This window comes from Trichechus manatus, unplaced genomic scaffold (genome assembly GCF_000243295.1).
Source record: "Trichechus manatus latirostris isolate Lorelei unplaced genomic scaffold, TriManLat1.0 scaffold00042, whole genome shotgun sequence".
Taxonomy (NCBI): domain Eukaryota; kingdom Metazoa; phylum Chordata; class Mammalia; order Sirenia; family Trichechidae; genus Trichechus; species Trichechus manatus.
The window spans coordinates 11000819-11022446 of record NW_004443978.1 but is presented as its reverse complement, the minus strand read 5'-3'; the positions used below and the strand labels follow the sequence as shown (position 1 = coordinate 11022446).

The following is a 21628-nucleotide window of genomic DNA, read 5'->3' as shown; positions in this document are numbered from 1 at the left end:
CCAAAACTACTGCCTTGAGATAATGTTTAAAACCTTAAACCAAAAATAATCCCTTGAAGTCTTCTTAAAACCAAACAATAGTTTAGCTTAACCAGTAAAAAATGTCTGCCTTGAGCATTATGCTCTTTTAAGAACTATCTATACGGGATCAAATTGAAAACAACAAATTAAATTAGATAGGAATCTCAAGAGGCAGTGAGTTCATGTTAACGGGGAGGAACAATTTAGAGAATGAGGGTGAGAATAGTCGCACAATTCAAAGAACATAATCATGAATTGTACATGTAGAAACTGTTGAATTAAAAAAAAAAAAATCACAGGAACACAAAGCTATATCTACATATCTTTACCTGTATCTGTCTATCTAGAGGCCCTGGGTGGTGTAAAAGTTAACGCGCTCAGCTGCTAAGCAGAAGGCTGGAGATTTGAGTCTGCTCAGAGGTGCCTTGGAAGAAAGGCCTGGTGATCTGCTTCTGAAAAATCAACCATTGAAAACTCCTATGAAGTGCAGTCCTACTCTGACAACATGGGATCGCCATGAGTCAGTCAACTTGATGGCAACTGGTTACCTATCTATTTACCTACCTACCTACCTACCTATCTACGAGGAGCCTTGGTGGTGCAGTTGTTAAAGTACTCAGCTGCTAACCCAAAGGTCAGCGATTTGAACCCCCCAGTTTCTCTGAGACAGAAAGATGTGGAAGTCTGCTTCTGTAAAGATTAACAGCCTTAGAAACCCTATGAGGAAGTTCTACTCTGCCCTATAGGGTCGATAAGAGTCGGAATCAACTCCACAGTAATGGGTTTAGTTTAACCTATCTATGAGGTCCCTGGATGGTGCAAACAGTTTGCGCTTGACTGCTAACGGAAAGGTTGGCAGTTGGAACCCACCCAGCAGTACTGTGGAATAAAAGGCCTGGCAATCTACTTCTGTTATTATTATAGCCAAGCAAACCATGTGGAGCCGTTCTACTGTGTAACACACGGGGTCGCTATGAGTTGGAATCTACCTGAAGACAACTAACAACATCTATCTATCTGTCTGTCTGTCTGCCTGTCTATCTACCTACCTACCTACCTACCTTATCCATGTATCTATTTACATTGTGTGTGTGTGTGTGTGTGTGTGTGTGTGTGTGTGTAGTGTGTCATGTCCAGCGTGTAAATGCACAGAAGAAGTTTTGGAAGGATACATTTCAAACTAACAATAGGGTTTAATTATGATGATGGCAAAAGAACTGCAGGGGGATGAAGGTGAAATTTTCCATGGACTTTTTTTTAATAAGGAGAAGGTATTACCAGATAGTTTGGGTAATTAAAATTTTTAAAAAATCTTGATCGCTGGATAAATGGTGATGGAACAATGAATAGGGAACTTCTATTTTCTTTGTTGTACATTTTCATGTTTCTATTTTTTTGCAATAAATCTGTATTTTTTTAATAACAAAAATAAACAACAATGTGATTCTATTCTGAAATTATTTTTAATGCTCTTTGGCTCAACCAACAGAATAACTCAGGGCAAGACACCTCCTGGCGCAGAGCCCTGAGGCTCTCTCCCCTTGGCAGCCATCAGGGCGTTCTTGCCAGAGCCATCTCCACAACTGCTGCCTCGCTGGCTGCCAGCATCACCTTGGCTACCTGCAAGGCAGGCCTGCCGCTGTCTTTCAGGTGGGGAGATCTCCCTCCCCATCAGGTTGCAACAATTATCAATATGAGCTGAGCAGAGACGGAAAGAGGAAAAATACAGAGGGCCAGGTCTTCCAAAGGAGAAGTCCTGCTTCCTCAGTATGGACACCAGGCCCATACCACACATCTCTCTGATTAATCTGGCTCTCACAGTTTCTTTCTCTTGAGAAACCTGAGACAAGTTTCCCAGCAGCTGGGTCAAAGGGCAGTTAACTTACAGTATCTTGTTCCACATCCTTCCCACCCACACTCGAGTTCCAGACCATGCCAGCACCTGTGCTCTCTCCTCCCTCAAGATGACTTCTCTGCACGAGCTGGCGTAAAGGCTTTTGCTGTTTACTCTTGGTGTGCTGTAGAGTCTCTTAGTCCTGAGTCTCTACGTATGTCCCAACACAGCTTCCCTTTTTCCCAAGGGAAGTTCATATGCCCGTGACTGGTTGTAAGAGGGGCTTTCGAATGGCCTGGCAGATTTTCCGAAATGCCTTCTCAGATTTGGTACCTCCTCCTGTTCCCTTCCCAGGGATCTTCACAAGCTTAACAGTCCAGTCAGCCACTTTAGCTGAAGTACAAAATTCTGACCTGAGTCTTTTCTCACTTTATTTATTTACTCACCTGACCATGTGTTGGTCATAGAACACTGCTATGAAGCAATGCGGCTCCGTTAATAAACCTACAACAGTTACAGAGAATAAACCAACTAAGAGGTAAACTTAAATTACTCATTATTAGTTTTTGGTGAGTTGTTACACTAGCCTTTTCATTGGCTGTGTATATTAGTATATTTTCTTTAGTAAATAAAATCAGCTGACTGGATTTGTTTCGTAAGAGATGAAAATTCTACTCAGAGGCACCCAAATCACTACTTAGAGCTCCAGCTTTCTAAATTTCCTCTAAAATACATTGATAGTCCCAAGTTCTGACATCTCTCCAAGATGCCCAGTTTCTACACACAGATGGAGGCATTTTTACTCAGGAAGGAAAATATTTATTTTCCTTTTTTCTCCTGAGGGAAAAATATTTTTATCTTTACCCTCATTCGTTTTTATGATTGGCGAAGTACTTTCATCATATTAAAAAAGATGAAAAAAGAATCTGGAGTAAATAAAGTATAAACCCAAAACCATTTAAAACGTCTTTTTGGCCAAGAAGATATTGCAACCATTTCAGGAAAGTTTCTGGCCACAGAAAAAGCAAAGGAAACCTTGGTGGGGCCAGGAAGGGAACCTCAGAAGCCAGGCCTGGCTTTCTTCTCTGGAAGCTTGCAAGTGGAGTCATGGTTTATTTGTTGAACATATTCTTGTTGTTTCTCGTAACCATAGTGCCTGGTTTAGCCAAGTGTTTCTTATACCAGGCTTCCGCTGAGCCAATATTTATCATTTTAGAAATTTCCATGAGTCATAAAATAAACCCACAACCCACTGTACCTTCTATGGGTGTTACTTTCCCAGAGTTGTTCAAAGTAACAGGGAAAATGCTGAGCCCGGAATCCAGCGCTCAGCATTTATCAGACCACATACGTATCTTCTCCTGCCTTCTCCAACTTGTCATAGGCAGTTCAAGGTGTGCTGCCTGCCTCCTGAAGCTCCCTTCCTACCCCACAGCCCAGAACCTTCTCCAGAGCTCCAGGCCTGAGCTGGGATGGAAAGGGAGCTTTCTAGGCTTAAGGGGAGGAAGTGACTCACTGGCTCAAGTGGTGGGAGGGAGGGTTTTCCACAGGAGTGAGAGCAACATAAATGAACACGCGATTCCTTCCACCTCCGTCAGGGAAAATTTTGCAAGGGGACCACCTCTTAATGACTGGCCTGAATTGACTGACTTAACAGAGACAGAGAGAGAGCAGAAACGACTGTTGCAAAATGTAACAGGTTTGCCTCTCACTTACTGTAAGAGTGTGTGAAGCTAATGCTGTTTGCTTGTTTTGTGCCACCAGCTACTTTGCCCCAGGCTCAGAGAGCTGAGAGAACACCATTAGTCCACAACCAGGAAAATCAGAGCAATTTATTGATTTTATTGTAAAAGCAGGTCTTGTGTCTAGAACCTAAGGCCTAGAAGTTATAAATCAAAACTCAAGGGCCTGCCTTGGTATTACTAGAATAGGACACTCAAGAAATTGCTAACATTGTGCTGGCAGCAACCAGCTGCTGTTGAGTCACCTCTGACTCATGGCCACCCCACGTGTGTCAGAGTGCTCCATAGGGTTTTCAATGTCTGATTTTTTGGAAGCAGATCACCAGGCCTTTCTTCTGAGGCACCTCTGGGTAGGCTTGAACTTCCAACCTTTTGGTTAGCAGCCGAGGACATTAACTGTTTGCACTATCCAGGGACAATTCTGTGCTATTCAATAAATCTTCTGTATAGTGCAGACATCAAATGTTAGAGCTAAAAGGGTTAAACTTGTCAACACCTTCAGTTTACAGGTGAGGAAAAGGAGGTCCAGAGAGGGTGACACAGCACAAGGCCACACAGCCAAGCAACTGCAGGGCCAGGCAAGATGAGAACTTATGACACCCAGTGTCAAACACCTCACTGATGGACTGGTAATAGAAATACTGGGGTCTAAGTGAAGAAAGCAAAACAGTTATGGTAAAAGGCACTCACATTTAATATCAAGACCCTTATCCCTTGGCTATTTCTGATGGAACCTTCCTTGAGCATACTTTGAATTCCCTCACTGGATACAGCTGGGTTTCTTTGTCTGAACCATCACTTGACATCTCCCTTCACCCCCAGGAAAAGGGAAAACGAGGAAGCAAGGCAGCGAAGCCCAACAAAGCAAAAAAATATACATGTATATACGCAAAGATATATAGCTATACATCTAGATCCATGGAATCTATTTTTTTGGTAGGAACATTTAGTGTTCTCTTCCTTCAAACATCAAACTCTGAGTGAACCCTCTAGCCATCTCTGTCATACTCATACTCACCAACAGAAGTGAAAAATGGAGGTAACAAATGCTCACTTGTTTCTTCTGTGGCTGTCTGTCACCTGATTAAGATCTGGCAACATTTCCCCAATCCATTTGCCCAAACCATTTAGGCTCCTGAGAACTCCCAAGGGAACCAGGGCCAAGTTTATCTTGGTGTTTATTTACTTTCACTTGTGAGCTCATGCCTTATTCATCTTTGTATTCCCGGTAGCTGGTACCTAACATAGCCACAGCTGACACACAGTAGGACCTCAGTAAGCAACTGTCAAATCTCGTTGAAAAAATGTCAGAGTGGGCACATCCAACCATGAATGTAAGCAAGTGTAATGTTCTAGTAGTGTGAGAACTTGTCTAGATTCCTTAGGGATAAGGAGCAGGATCGGGATGAGCTGGTTCCCATGAAATGGAGATCAGACATGCCTCTACTCTCTAACCTATTTACCAATTCTGACACCAGCCGTCCTCCCCATGGCACTCTATACTTTTCTGCTACATTTGATAATCCATTGCAATGGCCACACAGAACTCATGAACTGTACTTACAGTTAAGTGGTTTATTAAGGAAGAAACAGGGTGCAACTCGGGATCAGGATCAGGAAGCATGCAGGCAAAGTCTGCAAGGCTCCCCCAAAGAGGAGAGCACATCCCTTCCTCCTTCAGTGCAGGACAGTTCTCTCAGCTCCTCCTGGCCATGCAGGCAAGCAGCCCCTTCTCCCTGCTGTGCAGGACTCCTTTCAGTCCCCTCAGGACAAGCTCCCCTCAGCCCCCTCAAGACAGGCCTCCTCTTGGCCCTGCATGCCCTCTCTCAGCCATGCAGGCCTCTCTGCCATCAGCCTCTCCACTGCTAACTGACCCAGCTCACAGCCCACGTAGCAGCTTTGTTCAGCTCTCTTGGCTGCATTCCTAGCAGCAGGTTTCTGCCATGCCCAGCTCTGCGGCAGGGCCCCTTCTGGGCCTGTTACCACCAGCTCTGCTGCAGGGCCCCTGGCTTCAGTGTTACGGCCCTTCACCTGTGTTACAGGTCTTTTACGAGATTCCTCATTTCCTCACTGTCTCTGCTGCTTTTTCTCTAGCCTGTATCTCCTTTCCTTCTTTCTGAAACCTCTGTGGGGTTGGCTGCATATATATGCAAACTTGTGATCAATTTCAAGGCATGGCCCTCCCAGCAGGGCTATGAACTGACCAATCCCCTGGGTGGACCACAGTCGCTTACTTTGTATAGTCTATAGTCATTTCATAGCATAGTCTATAGTATATTGGCCAATCCCTGTAAGGTGGGTAAAATAGACCAATCACAGGGCAGGCTGCAGCCCAGGGCCAGACAAAAAGTATCAAACTATCAAGTTGTTTACAGCTTACCCAGGAAATGTCAATCAACCTGGACAAATGTGACAAACTCTCAGGGGTAGAAAACTAGAGCAAAGGTAACTCCTCAGGGCTTAGAGGAAAAATTTCTTAAGCTATTTTTCCAAAGAACCAAGGCAAAAAGCCACATAAAGGAACTCATTCCATCACAGCAAGATATTTGTTTTGCCTCCAGACACAAACTTTTATTTTTAAACACTTAGCTCCTTTTATTAATTCAGGCGGTAATAATAGATGATGGGATGCAAATAATCCTTCAAAAAAGCCAGGCTGCTTAGACTCCTACTTGGTTAGCATATAGTAGATTGAACAGTAAGAAATTCAAAGATAGTTGAATATTGTTAATTTCCTATGTTCACCCTAATGTAATGGCAAATAATATAACTATTAATACATCTCTTTAAACTGAGGCTGTAATTCAGTTTTTTTTCATTAATTTCCCCCAGTCTCCTTGAAAACCAAACCAAACTCGTTGCCATCAAGTCGATTCCGATTCATGGTGATCCCATGTGTTACAGGGTAGAACTGAGCTCCATAAGATGTTCTTGGCTGTAATTTTTTCAGAAGCAGATGACCAGCACTTTCTTCCTTGTCATTGCTGGGTGTGTTCAAACTGCCAACCTTCCACTTAGTAGTTGAATGCAAACCATCTGTGCCTCCCAGGGACCTCCAGTCTCTTTACCACGGTCTATATGGCTCTGTGTGATCTGGTCACTGATTACCCTTTTAACTCATCTGAGTCCATCTACCCTGGCCCACTAGGCTCCAGCCATGCTGTCTTCCTTCTGTTCTTTGAACACACCAAGTTCATTGCCTTTGCCTGGAATGTTCTCGCCTCCTAACGTCACACATGGCTGAGTCTTTCTTGGCATTTAAGTCTCAGCTTAAATGTCATCTCTTCAGAGAAGACTTTTCTGAGCACCAGTGTAAATAGTGCTGCCTCCTTCCCCCCCCCCCACAGTTACTCTCTGTCACATCAACGGTTTTATTGTCAACACAACACCTATCACTACCCAGAACTTCTTGCTTTGTGTATTGTCCACCTCTGGCCAACTAGAAGTGAAGCTCCAGGAGAGCAGGAAACTTCTCTGTCTTATTCATGACTCTGGACAGAGTCAGAACATTGTAGGCACAAAATAAATGTTGAAATAATAAACGCAATAATTTAAAAACGCAGCAGAACCAAAGTCGTGGTCAATATTTCTTCAAACTTCTCCTCCCCTTGGTACTCATTTCACTATCCTGGGATTCCTTCATACAGATATTGGCCCTGTTGCCTCTATCCTCCACGCCTTTGAACGTTTATTTTATGCTTTGCATCTCTTTTCCAAATCACTCCACCATCATTAACAGAAACTCAGTGCCCCCTAAGCGATGACTCCTCCTTCCCTCTTCCATCCCACCCCTGGTAGCCCTAATAAGCTTTGGTCTCCATACATTTTCTCTGCATCTCTTTTTTGATGTTTACAAATAATTTTTTTTAACACCTCTTTTATTTTGTGAAAATATACACAGTAGATCATACACCCATTCAACAATTTCTACATGTACAGTCCAATGACATTGGTTACATTCTTCACATTGTGTCATCGTTCTTGCTACCTGTCCCCCAAAATATGGAACGCTTCACGAATTTGCGTGTCATCCTTGCACAGGGGCCATGCTAATCTTCTCTGCAATGTTCCAGTTTTAGTATATGCACTGCCAAAGCGAGCACTCTTGTGCATCTCTTTATCTTTTCTTCACACCTTCTGAGAGTTAGTTCCTTGACCTCATCTTTCAACTTACATACTTTTTTTTTTAATACACCCAGTCTGTTTTCCATCCATCCATTGAGTCTTCTAGTTCAAAAATATTACTTTATATTCCTAATGCCTCCAACTTTTCCACCACTTCTTGTTCCTGCTTCTGGTCTCCCAATATCTTTCCTTTCTCTCTGAGAATATTTACTATGCTATTTTAATGTCTAATTTTTTGTACTGCTCCTTCTTCTGGTTGAGTTTATTTAGCTTGCTGTCTTTCTTCATAATGTGTGAATTCCTCCTGTCTCATGATCTTTACCTATGGGCTCATACTTCTTTAGGATTTTCATCTACCTTGGCTTGGAGGAGGGGTGAGAACTGGTGCCGCTCCCACAGGGTTTAGCGGGACAGATGGAGATGCACCAAGCTGGGGAACCTCTGATGTTACAATCCAAGCTCAACCTCCACCACAACCCAAGCAGCAGGCCCTGTGCCCTACAGATGACTTCCAGTATTCCTGCCCCTATCTGTTCCAGGATGTGAGGAGGGCTGGGGAAAGAAAGCTCAGGGCCTGAGCAGCCCGCTTGTGTGTGTTGGTATCATTTCCCCATACCAGCTGGGCTCCAGCGCTTTGCAGGTTGAGGCATTCTTGTTCTACAGTAGCCACGGGAGAAGCAAAGGTCTGCAGAGAGTAATGGGATGGGCGTGGGGGAAAGACGGGTCCAACCAGAGAGCTCACCACTACTGGCCTGCCGGTATCTGTGGCATGCTTTTCTTCTCCTCCGTCATCTTCCTTACATTCTTACCCACCATGTAAAATAGTACTTCTATTTTACCTAAAATTACCTCTTCTGAGCTTTAAGAGAAACTCTCGTATTCTCATTTGTTAGAATTTAAGGTAAAATTTCTATTCACTTCATCCCTACATTTCATGATTTTAAAAACTCGTGATTATATTCAACCCTTGGGCTTCATCTTCCCATTCTGAAGAACTCAAACTCATTTAGTCTGTCCTTAAGCCAAATACTTGATTCCTTTGCTTGTCCCTTTCAGAATCTTCTGTGACTTATTTTTCATTCTCTGCAAATATAGCAACCAGATCACAACCACGGAAAGAATGTACCGTGCTTATGAAAATGGGAAGACACCATGATTAGATCCCCAAGATACGCTGAATGAATGAATAAAAATAAGCTGAAGGCCTATGCAAATTGTTGAGACCATTCATATTTTTTAAAGTGCTCTATATTGTAAAGGTCTGGAAGGCTTCATGCTAAACTGATAACCAGTGTAATACCAACCCCTACTTTGGTGTGGGGCTAGGGTCAGGGGTGAGGGACTGTGGAACTGTTCATTTATCCCTCCACTGGATTTCCTTTTTAGAACATTTCCAAAAACTTTCCTGAAATATCTAGTTTAATGGATGGGCTTCAGGATAGTCCACGAGCTCCCTGAAATTGTAGGCCGAGCTTTTGAGTAGGAGTGAATGTCAATTCTTCTGGAGAGAAGGTCTATACTTTTCATCAGAATCTCAGAGACACTATATGACCCAAGAGGGATTAAGGACTATTGGTTAATATTGTTGTTCCACTTTCTACTCCATTTATTCATGGTTCAACTCAAGAAGCACACTATTACCTGAGGAAAAAAAAATACATATGATAACTGTTCAATTTTTTTTTTATTGTGCTTTAGGTGAAAGTTTACAGCTCAAGTTAATTTCTCAGACAAAAATTTATACACATATTATTTTGTGACATTAGTTGCAATTCCCACAACGTGACAGCACACTCCTGCTTTCCACTCTGGGTTCCCCATGCTCATTCAACCAGTTCCTGTCCCCTCCTGCCTTCTCATCCTGCCTCTGGACAGGAGCTGCCCATTTGGTCTCATGTATCTGATTGAACTAAGAAGTACACTCCTCACATGTATTATTTTTTGTTTTACAGTCCTGTCTAATCTTTTTCTGAAGAGTGGGCCTCGGGAATGGTTTCAGTTTTGGGTTAACAGAGCTTCCAGGGGCCATAGTTTTGAGGGTTCCTCCAGTCTATGTGTCAGACCATTAAATCTGGTCTTTTTACGTGAACTTGAGTTCTGCATCACACTTTTCTCCCGTTTCATCCAGGACTCTCTGTTGTGTTCCCTGTCAGGTGGTCATTGGTGGTAGCCGGGCACCATCTAGTTCTTCTAGTCTCAGGCTGGAACAATTTTTAAAATAATAATAAAACAGAGGTTTGTGACTTTACCACGAGGACTAATAGAGAAATCAATAGTGTTACCATGTGGTACTGCATCATTTCCGTAAAGATACATACATATATTTGGCCTTTTTCTAAAACAGATGCCAGGGCCCTTGGGCTGCTTGATTCATCAGGACCAAGCTATGAGCAGTGAATGAAGGGATGTCCAGAATGTATCTTCTCCAGCTTCCATTTGTTTAGCTTTGCCAATAACCCCCCTCTGTGGTGTTACGGAAGCATCAAGACAGACACCTCAGTTCTCTTTTCAGTCTCATCCATGAGTGATGTGTCTTGTAGCCTGGTGTTAAAAGTCATGGGCTTGGGAGCAGGTCACTTATTCCTCTGGGTTCCCAAGGAACACCTCTTCACCTTACCTCATCTGTAGAATGGGACCAATAAATAATACTTGGCTGTAGCAGCCACCACTAGTTATCTACCAATATTCATTCAGCCATTCTTTCCAGTCTTTTAGCTGAGCACATTGCTGCTCAGAGAACAGACCACATTTCCCATGTGACTAAGTTCTGGTCACTGAGAAATAAGTGAAAGCCCTGTATGGTACTTTGGGGAAGTTTCTTTAAAAGGAAAGGGCTGTGCTTTTTACCTTCTTTCTTTGTTCTTACTGCCCGGAATGTGGAAGTAATGGCTGGTGCTCTAGTAGCCATCTTGGACCATGAGTTGATCTTGGGAAAGGAATTTATGTACTACAAACCAACACAGTGAAGCCAATAAACCAAATTGGAATTGCTTGCCTACATACTTCTTTATATATGAAGTAAAATTCACATATAAAAAATAACTTAAGATACTGACAAAGAGAAAAGTTAGTAACAGATATCCTGCTTTGATTTTAAGGTTTTTCTTACCCCCAAACCCAAATATTATCCATAAAAAAGATTCCTGACCCAAAATTAATCCCACTAGCTGCTTTTTTTCACCCAAAGTTGCTAATCTTTTCTTTCCTGTTCAAAGCCAAGTTTACTTAAATTTCAAAAGGTATCATGGCTGCAGGTGGGTGGAAGGGCAGAGACCATCTTGTGACCTTATATCAGCTGATCTCAGTAAAAGAGGGAGGGCAGGGTTCAATCAATCATGTTACAATTAGCCAATGGTTGATCTTCTATTCTTCTCCCTGTTCTTCTCTTTATAAGCTTTTTTGCAACAAGCCTACTTTGAGCCTTCTTTTGGGAATCAGAGTGATATCCCTATATGCACATACAATAATAACTTCTCAGAATAAACCTTATGTTTCAATTTCTTTGAGTTTTGATTATTTTTAACAACACAATTTTGTAAGTTTACAGCAGAATACAATCCTTGCTAAAACACTACCTCTTATTCAGCTATTGAACACATACTATGTGATAATCCCTATTCCAGGAGTTTGGGACAGAGCACTAAACAAAATAGAGACAAATTCCAGCCTTGACAGTTATGTTTTGGTAAGAGAGACAGACAAGAAATAAAAAGAAATAAGCAAAATGTATAATGTGTTAGAAAATAATAAGCACAATGAGAGGAATACAACAGGAAAGTGGAAACAGGGTGGTTGGGGTGGTGGTTTCCATTTTAAGTAGATGGACAGAGAAGTCCTCGTGAGAATGGGATGTTTCAGCAGGACATCACACAGGAGCAAGGCTTGTGCATAGCCGAGGAAGAAGTGTCCTCGTGGCAGAGATACAGTAGATGTAAAAGCCCCGAGGTGGAGGTAAGGTAGGAGCATGCCTGGAGCTTTTTGGGGAATAGCAGGAAAGCCCAGGTGGCTGGAAGGAAGTGAGCAAGGCAGACAGCAGTAGGACCTAAGATCAAAGAGATAGCCTGGAAGTTTCAAAGAATTACAGGCATACCTGGTTTGATTGCATTTTGCTTTATTGTGCTTCGCAGATACTGCATTTTTTATAAATTGAAGGTTTGTGGCAACCTGGCATTGAGCAAGTCTATCAGCATCATTTTTCCAACAGTATGTGCTCACTTTGTGTCTCTGTGTCATATTTTGGTAATTCTCACAGTATTTCAAATTTTTTCATTATTATTATATCTGTTATGGTGATCTGTGATCAGTGATCTCTGATTTACTATCGTAATTGTTTTGGGGCGCCACGAACCATGCCTATATAAGACGGCGAACTTAATCGATAAATCTGTGTGTTCTGACTGCTTCACTGACTGGTCTTTCTCCCATCTCTCTCCCTCTCTTCTCCTCAGGCCTCCCTATTCCCTGAGACATGACAATATTGAAATTAGGCCAATTAATAACCCTACAATGGCCCCTAAGTGTTAAAGTGAAAGGAAGAGTCACGTCTCTCACTTCAAAGCAAAAGCGAAAAATGATTATTAAGCTTGGTGAGGAAGGCATGTTGAAAGCCGAGATAGGCCGAAAGCTAGTCCTCTTGCATCAAACAGTTAAGTTGTGAATGAAAAGGAAGAGGTCTTGAAGGAAATTAGAAGTGCTACTCCAGTGAACACATAAGTGACAAGAAAGTGAAACAGTCTTATTGCTGATATGGAGAAAGTTTAGTGGTCTAGATAGAAAATCAAACCAGCCACAACATTTGCTTAAACCAAAGCCTAATCCAGAGCAAGGCCCTAACTCTCTTAATTCTATGAAGGCTAACAGAGGTGAGGAAGCTGAGGAAAAAAAGTTTGAAGCTAGCAGAGGATGGTTCATAGGTTTAAGGAAAGAAGCCGTCTCCGTAACATAAAAGTGAAAGATGAAGCAGCAAGTGCTGACGTAGAAGCTGCAGCACGTTATCCAGAAGATCTAGCTAAGATAATTGATGAAGGTGGCTACACTAAACAATAGATTTTCAATGTAGACAAAACAGCCTTATATTGGAAAAAGACGCCATCTTAGACTTTCGTAACTAGAGAGAAGTCAATGCCTGGCTTCCTAACTTCAAAGGACAGGTAGGGGCTAATGTTACAGGCTAATACAGCTGGTAACTTTAAGTTGAAGCCAATGCTTATTTACTATTCTGAAAATCCTAGGGCTCTTATTAATTATGCTAAATCTATTCTGCCTGTGCTCTATAAATGGAACAAAAAAGCCTGGATGACAACACATATGATTACAACATGGGTTACTGAATATTTAAAACCCATTGTTGAGACTTAGTGCTCAGAGAAAAAAGATTCCTTTCAAAATATTACTGCTTATTGACAATGCACCTAGTTACCAAAGAGCTCTGATGGAGATGTACAAGGAGATTAATGTTGTTTTCATGCCTGCTAACACAACATCCATTCTGCAGCCCATGGATCAAGGAGTAATTTCGAATTTTCAAATCTTATTATTATTTAAGAAATACTTCTCATAAAGCTATAGCTACCGTAGATAGTGATTCCTCTGAAGGATCGGAGCGAAGTAAATTGAAAACCTTCTGGAAAGGATTCACCATTCTAGATGCCATTAAGAACATTTGTGATTCACAGGAGGACATCAAAATATCAACATTAACAGGAGTTTGGAAGAAGTTGACTCCAACTCTCATGGATGACTTTGAGGGGTTCAAGACTTCAGTGCAGAAAGTAACTGCACATGTGGTGGAAATAGCAAGAGATGTAGAATTTGAAGTGGAGTCTGAAGATGTAACTGAATTGCTTTAATCTCATGATAAAACTTTAATGGATGAAGAGTTGCTTCTTAAGGATGAGCAAAGAAAGCGGTTTCTTGAGATGGAATCTACTCCTGGTGAAGATTCTGTGAACATTGTTGAAATGACAACAAATGATTTAGAATATTACATAAACTTAGTTGATAAAGCAGTGGCAGGGTTTGAGAGGACTGACTCCAGTTTTGAAAGAAGTTCTACTGTAGGTAAAATGCTATCACACAGCATTGTGCGCTGCAGAGAAATCGTTCTTGAAAGGAAGAGTCAATCAATGTGGCAAACTTCATTGTTGTCTTATTTTAAGAAATTGCCACAGTCATCCCAACCGTCAGCAACCACCACCCTGATCAGTCAGCAATCATCAGTATTGAGGCAAGACCCTCCACCAGCAAAAAGATTATGACTCACTGAAGGCTCTGATGATGATTAGCATTTTTTAGCAACAAAGTAGTTTTAATTAAGGTACTGTACATTTTTTTTTAGACATAATGGTATTGCATATGTAAAAGACTACAGTACAGTATAAACATAACTTTTATATGCACTGGGAAACCAAAAAATTTGTGTGACTCACCTTATTGCAGCAGTCTGGAACTGAACCTGCAATATCTCTGAGTTATGCTTGTACCGGAAAAACTAAACGAGATGATGTAGGTGACATTCTCAGAACAGTGCTCAACATATAGTATGTGCTCAATAAATGTTTTCTGTCCCCTCAAAATTACCCCCTCTGAATTTTAATATGAAAATTTTGAAACATACAAAAAAGTTGAAAGAATTGTCCAGTAAACATCCAAATACCCACCACTTAGACTCTACAAGTAACACTAACAGGCTAATATCATCACAGACGTATTCATACATCAATCCATCTCATTTTTTGGATGCATTTCAAGATAAGTTGCAGACATCACTTCACTCTAAACACCTCAACATACATTTAATCAGAGCTCAGTATTTGTTTAGACCAGGGTTCTTTTTTATTATTCATTTTTCTTTTTAAGCAAAATTTACATACAGTGAAATATACAAATCTTAACACGAGTTTTGAGAAATGCATACACCTATGTAACCTATGGGGTCGCTATGAGTCGGAATCAACTCGATGGCACCTAACAACTACAATGTGTAACCTAAACCTCTATCAAGGTATAAAACGTTTCCAACACTCCCAACAATTCACTTAGGCCCCTCCCGGGTCAATCCCCACTCCCAGCCCAGTCAACACACCCGATCTGACTTTTTTCATCATAGTTTAGGTTTTGCCTGTTCTAGGACATCCCAAACTTTTAAAAGGAGGAAAATGTAGAACAGAATTTCAAATTCTCATGGACTCCAGACTTCCTGGAACCATGAAGTTTGGATGAACCCCTGAAACTATTTCCCTGAGATAATGTTTAAACCTTAAACCAAAAATATCTCCTGAAGTCTTCTTAAAACCAAACAATAGTTTAGCTTAACTAGTAAAAACTGTCTGCCTTGAGAAGTATCCATATGGACCAAATTGATAACAGCAGCCCTGAAAGATTAGATAAGAACCTTAAGGGGCAGTGAATTTATGTTAATGGGGGATGAACAACTCAGAAAGGGAGGGTGAGAATGGTTGCACAACTCAAAGAATGTAATCAATGTCACTAAACTGTACATGTAGAAACTGTTGAACTGGTGTATGTTTTGCTGTGTATATTCTCAACAACTACAAAATAAATAAAATTATATACAAAAAAATTTGCAAAGCAAAAAAAAGCAGTGGAGAGTACACAGATATTCTCAAATACTGCAGGTAGGAGTATATATTGGCACAGCCTTTTTGGAAAGTAATCTGGCAATATTTAATATGTAATTATTAAGAATAAGGAAATACATATACATTCCTTTTGGCTGACCAATTTCAATTGCAGGTGTATCTCACTTCTCAGAGATATACCTGCAATTGAAATTACTAGGCCAGAAGGAATGCATACACACACACACACACACACACACACACACACACACACACAGCTCATATATACAAAGAGGCTGTGCACAATGCTGTTTATTACAGCATTGTTTGTAAAAGCTAAGAATTTTAAATACCCTAAATTGCCATTAACAGGAGAACGGTTAAACAAATGGACACTTGTGCTCTCCAGCAATTATAAGGAATGATTTATTGATACAGCAAGATCACCAAGGTATATCATGAAGCGCATGAAAGCAAGCTGCAGTACATTACAACACCCAGCATAAAACTATTACACAAAACACCAAAAGCAAAACAAACACAAAACACAAGCAAAAACACAGGCACAAAGGATCTTTCTTTGAGTACCTACGTATCCGTAAAGGCATAGAAAGTCTGTAAGGCCATATACCAAACTGTTACCGGTGGTTACCCCTGGTGGGGGGGGGGCTGAGATTAGGGGAATGGGGAGTAGGCGTGCTCCAGGGGTTTTCTTTTATTTGTATTGTTTGAATATTTTATGATAATACATTCATGTCTTACTTATGCGATAAAATTTATTTTTTAAAAACACTACAGACATCAATAAGAGCACTGGATAGGGAACAAGTGAATTTCCAGGAGGCGAAAAAGAGACTAAAAATACTTTTTGGCTATGCTACATTAAAAAAAAAACACACCAAACCCATTGCTGTCGAGTGGATTCTGACTCATAGCAACCCTATAGGACAGAGTAGAACTGCCCCATAGAATTCCCAAGTAGCACCTGGTGGATTCAAACTGCTGACCTGTTGGTTAGTATTAGCACTTAACCACTACACCACCAGGGTTTCGGGTTATGTCCCCTTGCAAAGGAGCTTTTCCCAGAATATCTATTAACACACATCTCTCTCCAAACTCTTCATTAATGCATAATTTACTCTTCCCTGCCACTCATGGTTTTTAAATGAAAGTGCTTGTATGTTCATAGATTATTAAGTACGCAAAATGTTTTCTAAATGAGAAATGGAATACAGCCATCTAGCATTTAAAGAGAAACCTTATGTTAAAACCTTTCTTCTTTTCATCCCACTAGAGGGTGAGGAGGAATGAAAATATCCTGGAAACTTAGGGTGCAAATGCAGAGACTAAAGTTCGATGCAACCTTAAGAAAAATGGGGGCTCATCTTAGGTTATAATGAACTGATACAGAAGCTTGCCTGATAAATCCTAAAAAGCCTTCAGACACTGGTTATTTAAGTGAGCAAATATTTATTGAGCATTTACTATGTGTCAGGAGTCCCTGGATAGTACAAACAGCTAACATGCTTGGCTGCTAACCAAAAGGTTGGAGGTTCAAGTTCATCCAGAGGGGCCTGGAAAGAAAGGCCTGGCAATCTACTTCTGAAAAATCAGCTATGGAAAACCCTATGGAGTACAGTTCTATTCTGACACACACGTGGTCGTCATGAGCCAGAGTCAACCCAACAGCAACTGGTTTGGTTGGGTTGACTATGTGTCAGAGGCAATGCCAGCTCATAGAAAGACGTATTCTCAACACCCCTTCTCCTCAAGGAGATCCCAGTCTAATCAATGGTGGTGGCAAATACATATAAACAAATAACTACTGAGCTCCATGAAGAGGAGGGAAAAACCTTAAGACCTCTCTACTCAATGTGTGGTCCAAGGACCAGCAGCATCGACATCACCTGGGAGCATTTCAGGCCCCACCACTAACCTCCTGAATCAGAACCTGCATTTTAACAGGATCCCCAGTAATTTGGATGCTTATTAAAGTTTGAGAAGGCTGAACTGCAGAATTACAGAAGAAACCACTATCGAGTCTTTGGGAATTGGTCAGAGAAGTCTTCACAGAGTAGAGAGTGATTAAGAACTTCCAGGCTGAGAAAAGACCAGGCCCATGATCATGGCAGTTAGAAAGAGCAGGAAGAATTCTGGAATGAGAAGTTTAGTCTGAGTAGAGCAGTGGACACTTTGGAAGATGTGGAAGACAGGGCAGAAAAGGTAGGCTGAGGCCAGAGCAGAGGGGTCAGGCTGACCTGAGAATTGGGAGGAAATCATTGACAATTTTAAGCAGGAAAGTGACATGATGCGACTCTTATGTTTAAACATAACTCTGGTGGCAAAAGGAGCCCCAGTGGCACAGTGGTTAAAGCAATCAACTGCTAGCCCAAAGGTCAGCGGTTTGAAACTACCAGTCTCTCTGTGTGAGAAAAGAAGATGTGGCGGTCGGCTGACAGCCTCGGAAACCCAATGGGGTCTCTAGGAGTAGGAATCAACTGATGGCAGTGGGTTTGGTGTGTTTTTTTTTTGGTCTGGTGGCAAAGTGGAGGATGAAATGTAGCAGAGACTGGAGCAGGCAGATATGTGTCCATAAATGACCAAGATTCGATTTTGGACTAGAAAGAACTCTCCAAAGACTTTGAGGTGGAGAGGGCACTGAGTGCTACATGATAGAGAAGCAAAGAGTTCCAGCTGCAGCTGGATACAAACAGGTTCCCTCAGCCTAGAGCTCTTGAAGTATGGTCCCAAATCAGCAGCATTAGCCTCACCTGGGAATTGTAAGAAATGCAAATTCTCAGGCCTGACCCCAGATATACAGTCAGAAATTCTGCGGTGGGGCTCACAAATCTGACTTTTTACAAGTTCTCCAGGTGATTCTGATGCATGCTATTAAGTTTGAGAACGACTGCTGTAGCCTGCCCAAAATCTGGAGGGCAAGTAGTAAAAGCTAAGAAACGCCACGATTTGCTTACTCTCTTAAAAAATCAAAACCTAGGACAAGAGTAATGAGAAATGAGTTTCTATGTCGAGTGGGCAGGAAAATAAAAAATACTGACCGTCTTGTCCAAAAGCCTCAACATTTGGGCAATTAAAATAATTTTGGTAGAAGCCAGAATGTACTCGGTAGCCGAAATTAAACTTAAAACAAAGTCAAGTGATTACTCCAGTTGCAGAATCTATCTCCGTTCCCTTTATTTCCCACCAAAACACCCTCAGGAAAACGCTTGGATTCCTTCTGGCTCTCTGAAAACTGTTTCTGACGCAACCATCCATTAAAAAGATCACAATCCCAAATTTAAAAGCCCCAAAACCGAGCAGCGGGGCTGGCGCCATCAACCCAAGGCAACGTTGCCGTTTCCCAGCCACACCCCTGCGGGCTTCCGGGCCTCCTTCCCCGGGCTGTTCCCAAAGATAAATAAATCACTCCTTGTTTTCTAGACCTGAAATTAGCGGTGACTCATAGAGCACTCGAAATGGCCACGGTCGCCTCGGGAAGGAGGAATAATGTGTAGATTTTTCCCCTCACCCGAGGGCCCGACGTGCCGGCCTGGGCCAATCAGCGGAGGGTGGCGGGAATCGCACCAAAGTAGGTAAAAAATGCGGGATGCGTCCCCTACTCCATTGCTCGCCCCACAGCTCCCACTGGTCCCCTCCCTTGGGTCTTCGTCCTCTGCGGGCCCCGCCCATCTTTCCCCTCCCGCCCCCTCCCAGGCCCCGCCCCCAGCAGCGGCGCATACCTGGCCAGGTAGCTACGTACTTCCATATAAGGGCAACGCTGCGAGGTGGGCGGGGCGTCACGTGACCCCGCCCCCGAAGAGGGGCGAGGACCTCCCCTCCTCAGCTCATCCTTTTCCCCGCCTCTCACCGGCAGGTGCCAGTCCAAGCTCCCCCTACGTGTCCCCAACACACGAGGGAGGATCCACGACCCCTCAGGCCCGAACTGGTGGGGGCGACCCTCCCTCCCCACTTCCCTCCCTCACTCCCCTTCCCTCCTTTTCTCCCCACATCCCTCTCTCGCCCCGACTAGGTGAGGGAGGATCCCCACCCGCCGGGAGTCTGGAGAGCGGCCTGGGCGGGGCGTTGCCAGGCCGGTCGGTTGCGTAGCAACGGCGGGCGGCGCGTGACGTGCGCAGCCGCGTTCCGGCCCGGGTCGCGCGTCTTCCCACCCCCTGGTAGGCTCGCGCCGTAGCGTCACCACATCCCTCGGTTCTGTGGTCTTGCTGCCGCGAGGAGGACGCTCTACAGATTCCGTGCCGGCCAACTCCCTTCCCCGCGTCTCTGCGACCGCCGCGACGAAGATGGTGAGTGGGAAGGGGCCCGGAGGCGTGGCAGGGGCGGTGGCTTTTTGGGCGCTGCGGGGGTCGGGACTGAGGGGCGAGAGCGGCGCGCACCGAGACGGGAGGACCCTGGGCCCGGCTGCGGGTGCCCCGTAGAGGCGTTCTCGTGCTTCGGTCGCCTGTGGTCCCAGCTGGGCCCTCCGCGCTCGGGGCGGCTCCCCGGCTGCCGCCCTGGAGCGTCGCCTTCGCGGTGTCCCCTTGCCAGGGCCTTGGTGCGACCAGCCAGAGCCGAGCATCCCCAGCCCCCTCCGTTAAATTGGTCCGGAGGGGTCCGCACTCAGGCGGGACCGGGGGGTGGGGGTCGGAATCTGGCGACAGTCCTTGTTGGCGTAGGCTTCCCCAAAGCCGGGCACTGAGGCTGTCTGTGACTCGTGCGCGTTTCAGCCCTCGAGGAGTGGTTTGGCAGTCTGTCCATCTCAATAAAGAAAATAAGGCCTTTATTGAACAGCCCTAGCGGGCGGAATAATCACTAACGAGCATGACCCTGGCATGATTAAGAACAGAATGGCCTTGCAGCCGCTTTGTTTGTCGTATCTGGCAATCAGCTTCCAGCAGCACTCTCGTTGTGCTTGTCAAGCTTGGCGGTGTCCCCTTTAACCCCTCCACTGCCCTGTCTGTCCATGTATGGTTAAACGTTTTTTTTTTCACCTGTAAACAGTTTGGCTTTGCCAGAACTTAAAGTGTGCCAGGTGTGGGCATGATGCTGGGATGCTAATAAAAGCAAATGGAAAAGCTTTTTTAAAAAATCCATTAAATTATCCGAGTCACTAAAAAGTAAGCAGATGCTCAGGATATTCTAGGAAATGGACGCTTTACTTATATATTTTTTCCTCTAAACTGTAACTCTAATTTATTGTAAAACAATTCTTAACTGGACGATCAGGTGGAACATTTTCTTTAGTCTTCACACACTATTACCATTTTTGGTCAATGATTTGCAGGCAAAGGCTTACTAGCCTTTGCTAGAAATATTACACTGTTATTGCATGTGTCTGCCTTGAAGCAGTTGGTACCAGTTTTTCTGCATAGAAAATGCTTTCAAGAATAACAATTTTGTTTTTCTTAAGATATTGCAGCTTTAATGAATATGTAGACTGGTCCATTAGTGGAAGAAAAAGATTAACCACTGATTTCTTGATGACTGGGAATATGTAGAAAGAATTTTATATTGTTCAGTTTTGGGTTCTTCTTTGCTTTAATTCTATAAGCTCTAAGGAACATCAACATCTTAAGACTTCTTAACATAGAATTGTAGATATATGTAGTGTTCTGTACTAAAAGACTTATTTTTTAACGTAAGTTGTTTGAGTCCTGATAAATTTAAGGCCATCCACTCTGATGAAAGTGCTTTGAAGTGGGCTGGAACCTGCTTTAGGGTCTTTTGATTTGACGTTCTATTTTTTTTTTCTTTTTAGTTGCTAAAACAGACTTTATTTTCTGTTTAAAAACAAGATCAAGTATTTTAACTTTAGTTATTCATACAATGTAACCTTCATGTTTCTGTACCTTCAAATAAAATAAAGGGTCTGTTAAATTTAGTGGTTCTTAGGGGGTGAGGGAAGAAATAAAAATCAAGGTAGGTGAATTCCAAATACATTTCAAACTTGCTGGACTTAAAAGATCAAAAAGACTTACAGGCTACTCTTGTTTGGATGCTTCTTCAGGGTTCAGAATATAGATCGACCATTTTTAAAGGTTACTTTTGTTTTTAGCTTTATGAGCACAGAGCAGATCCTTTCAGCCCAGCTATTAGAGAATATTGTGAAGATGGAGAAAAGTCCCCCCCTCTCAAGATTAAATTTAACTGCAGATGGATTCTAAATTAGCAAAATCACTTCCTGGTACTCACCAAGTCTTCTAGAAGCACTTGGAAATAAAGCAATTTGAAACCAACTTTCTGAGCACTTTAAGATGAGATTTCATGTTTTCAAACGTATCACTTTACAGTGCCCCCCCCCCAAAAAAGCATAAGCACATCTACACATC

At 42.8% G+C, this 21628-nt stretch overlaps 1 protein-coding gene and 1 non-coding gene across 2 annotated transcripts in view; one reads left to right on the top strand and one right to left on the bottom strand.

Moving 5' to 3' along the window:
- Positions 1–7593: 7593 nt before the first annotated feature.
- On the bottom strand, positions 7594–7700 carry LOC111820570 (U6 spliceosomal RNA). Its single transcript, XR_002824108.1, has one exon. It is a non-coding gene; the product is annotated as a U6 spliceosomal RNA (small nuclear RNA).
- Positions 7701–19446: 11746 nt separating this feature from the next.
- Positions 19447–21628, top strand: part of DSTN (destrin, actin depolymerizing factor) — a 36681-nt gene continuing 34499 nt past the window's right edge. Inside the window, exon 1 of the mRNA XM_004376448.2 lies at positions 19447–19606. Coding sequence (XP_004376505.1) covers positions 19604–19606 — 3 coding nt within the window. The 5' untranslated portion in view covers positions 19447–19603. The remainder of the gene's footprint in view (positions 19607–21628) is intronic.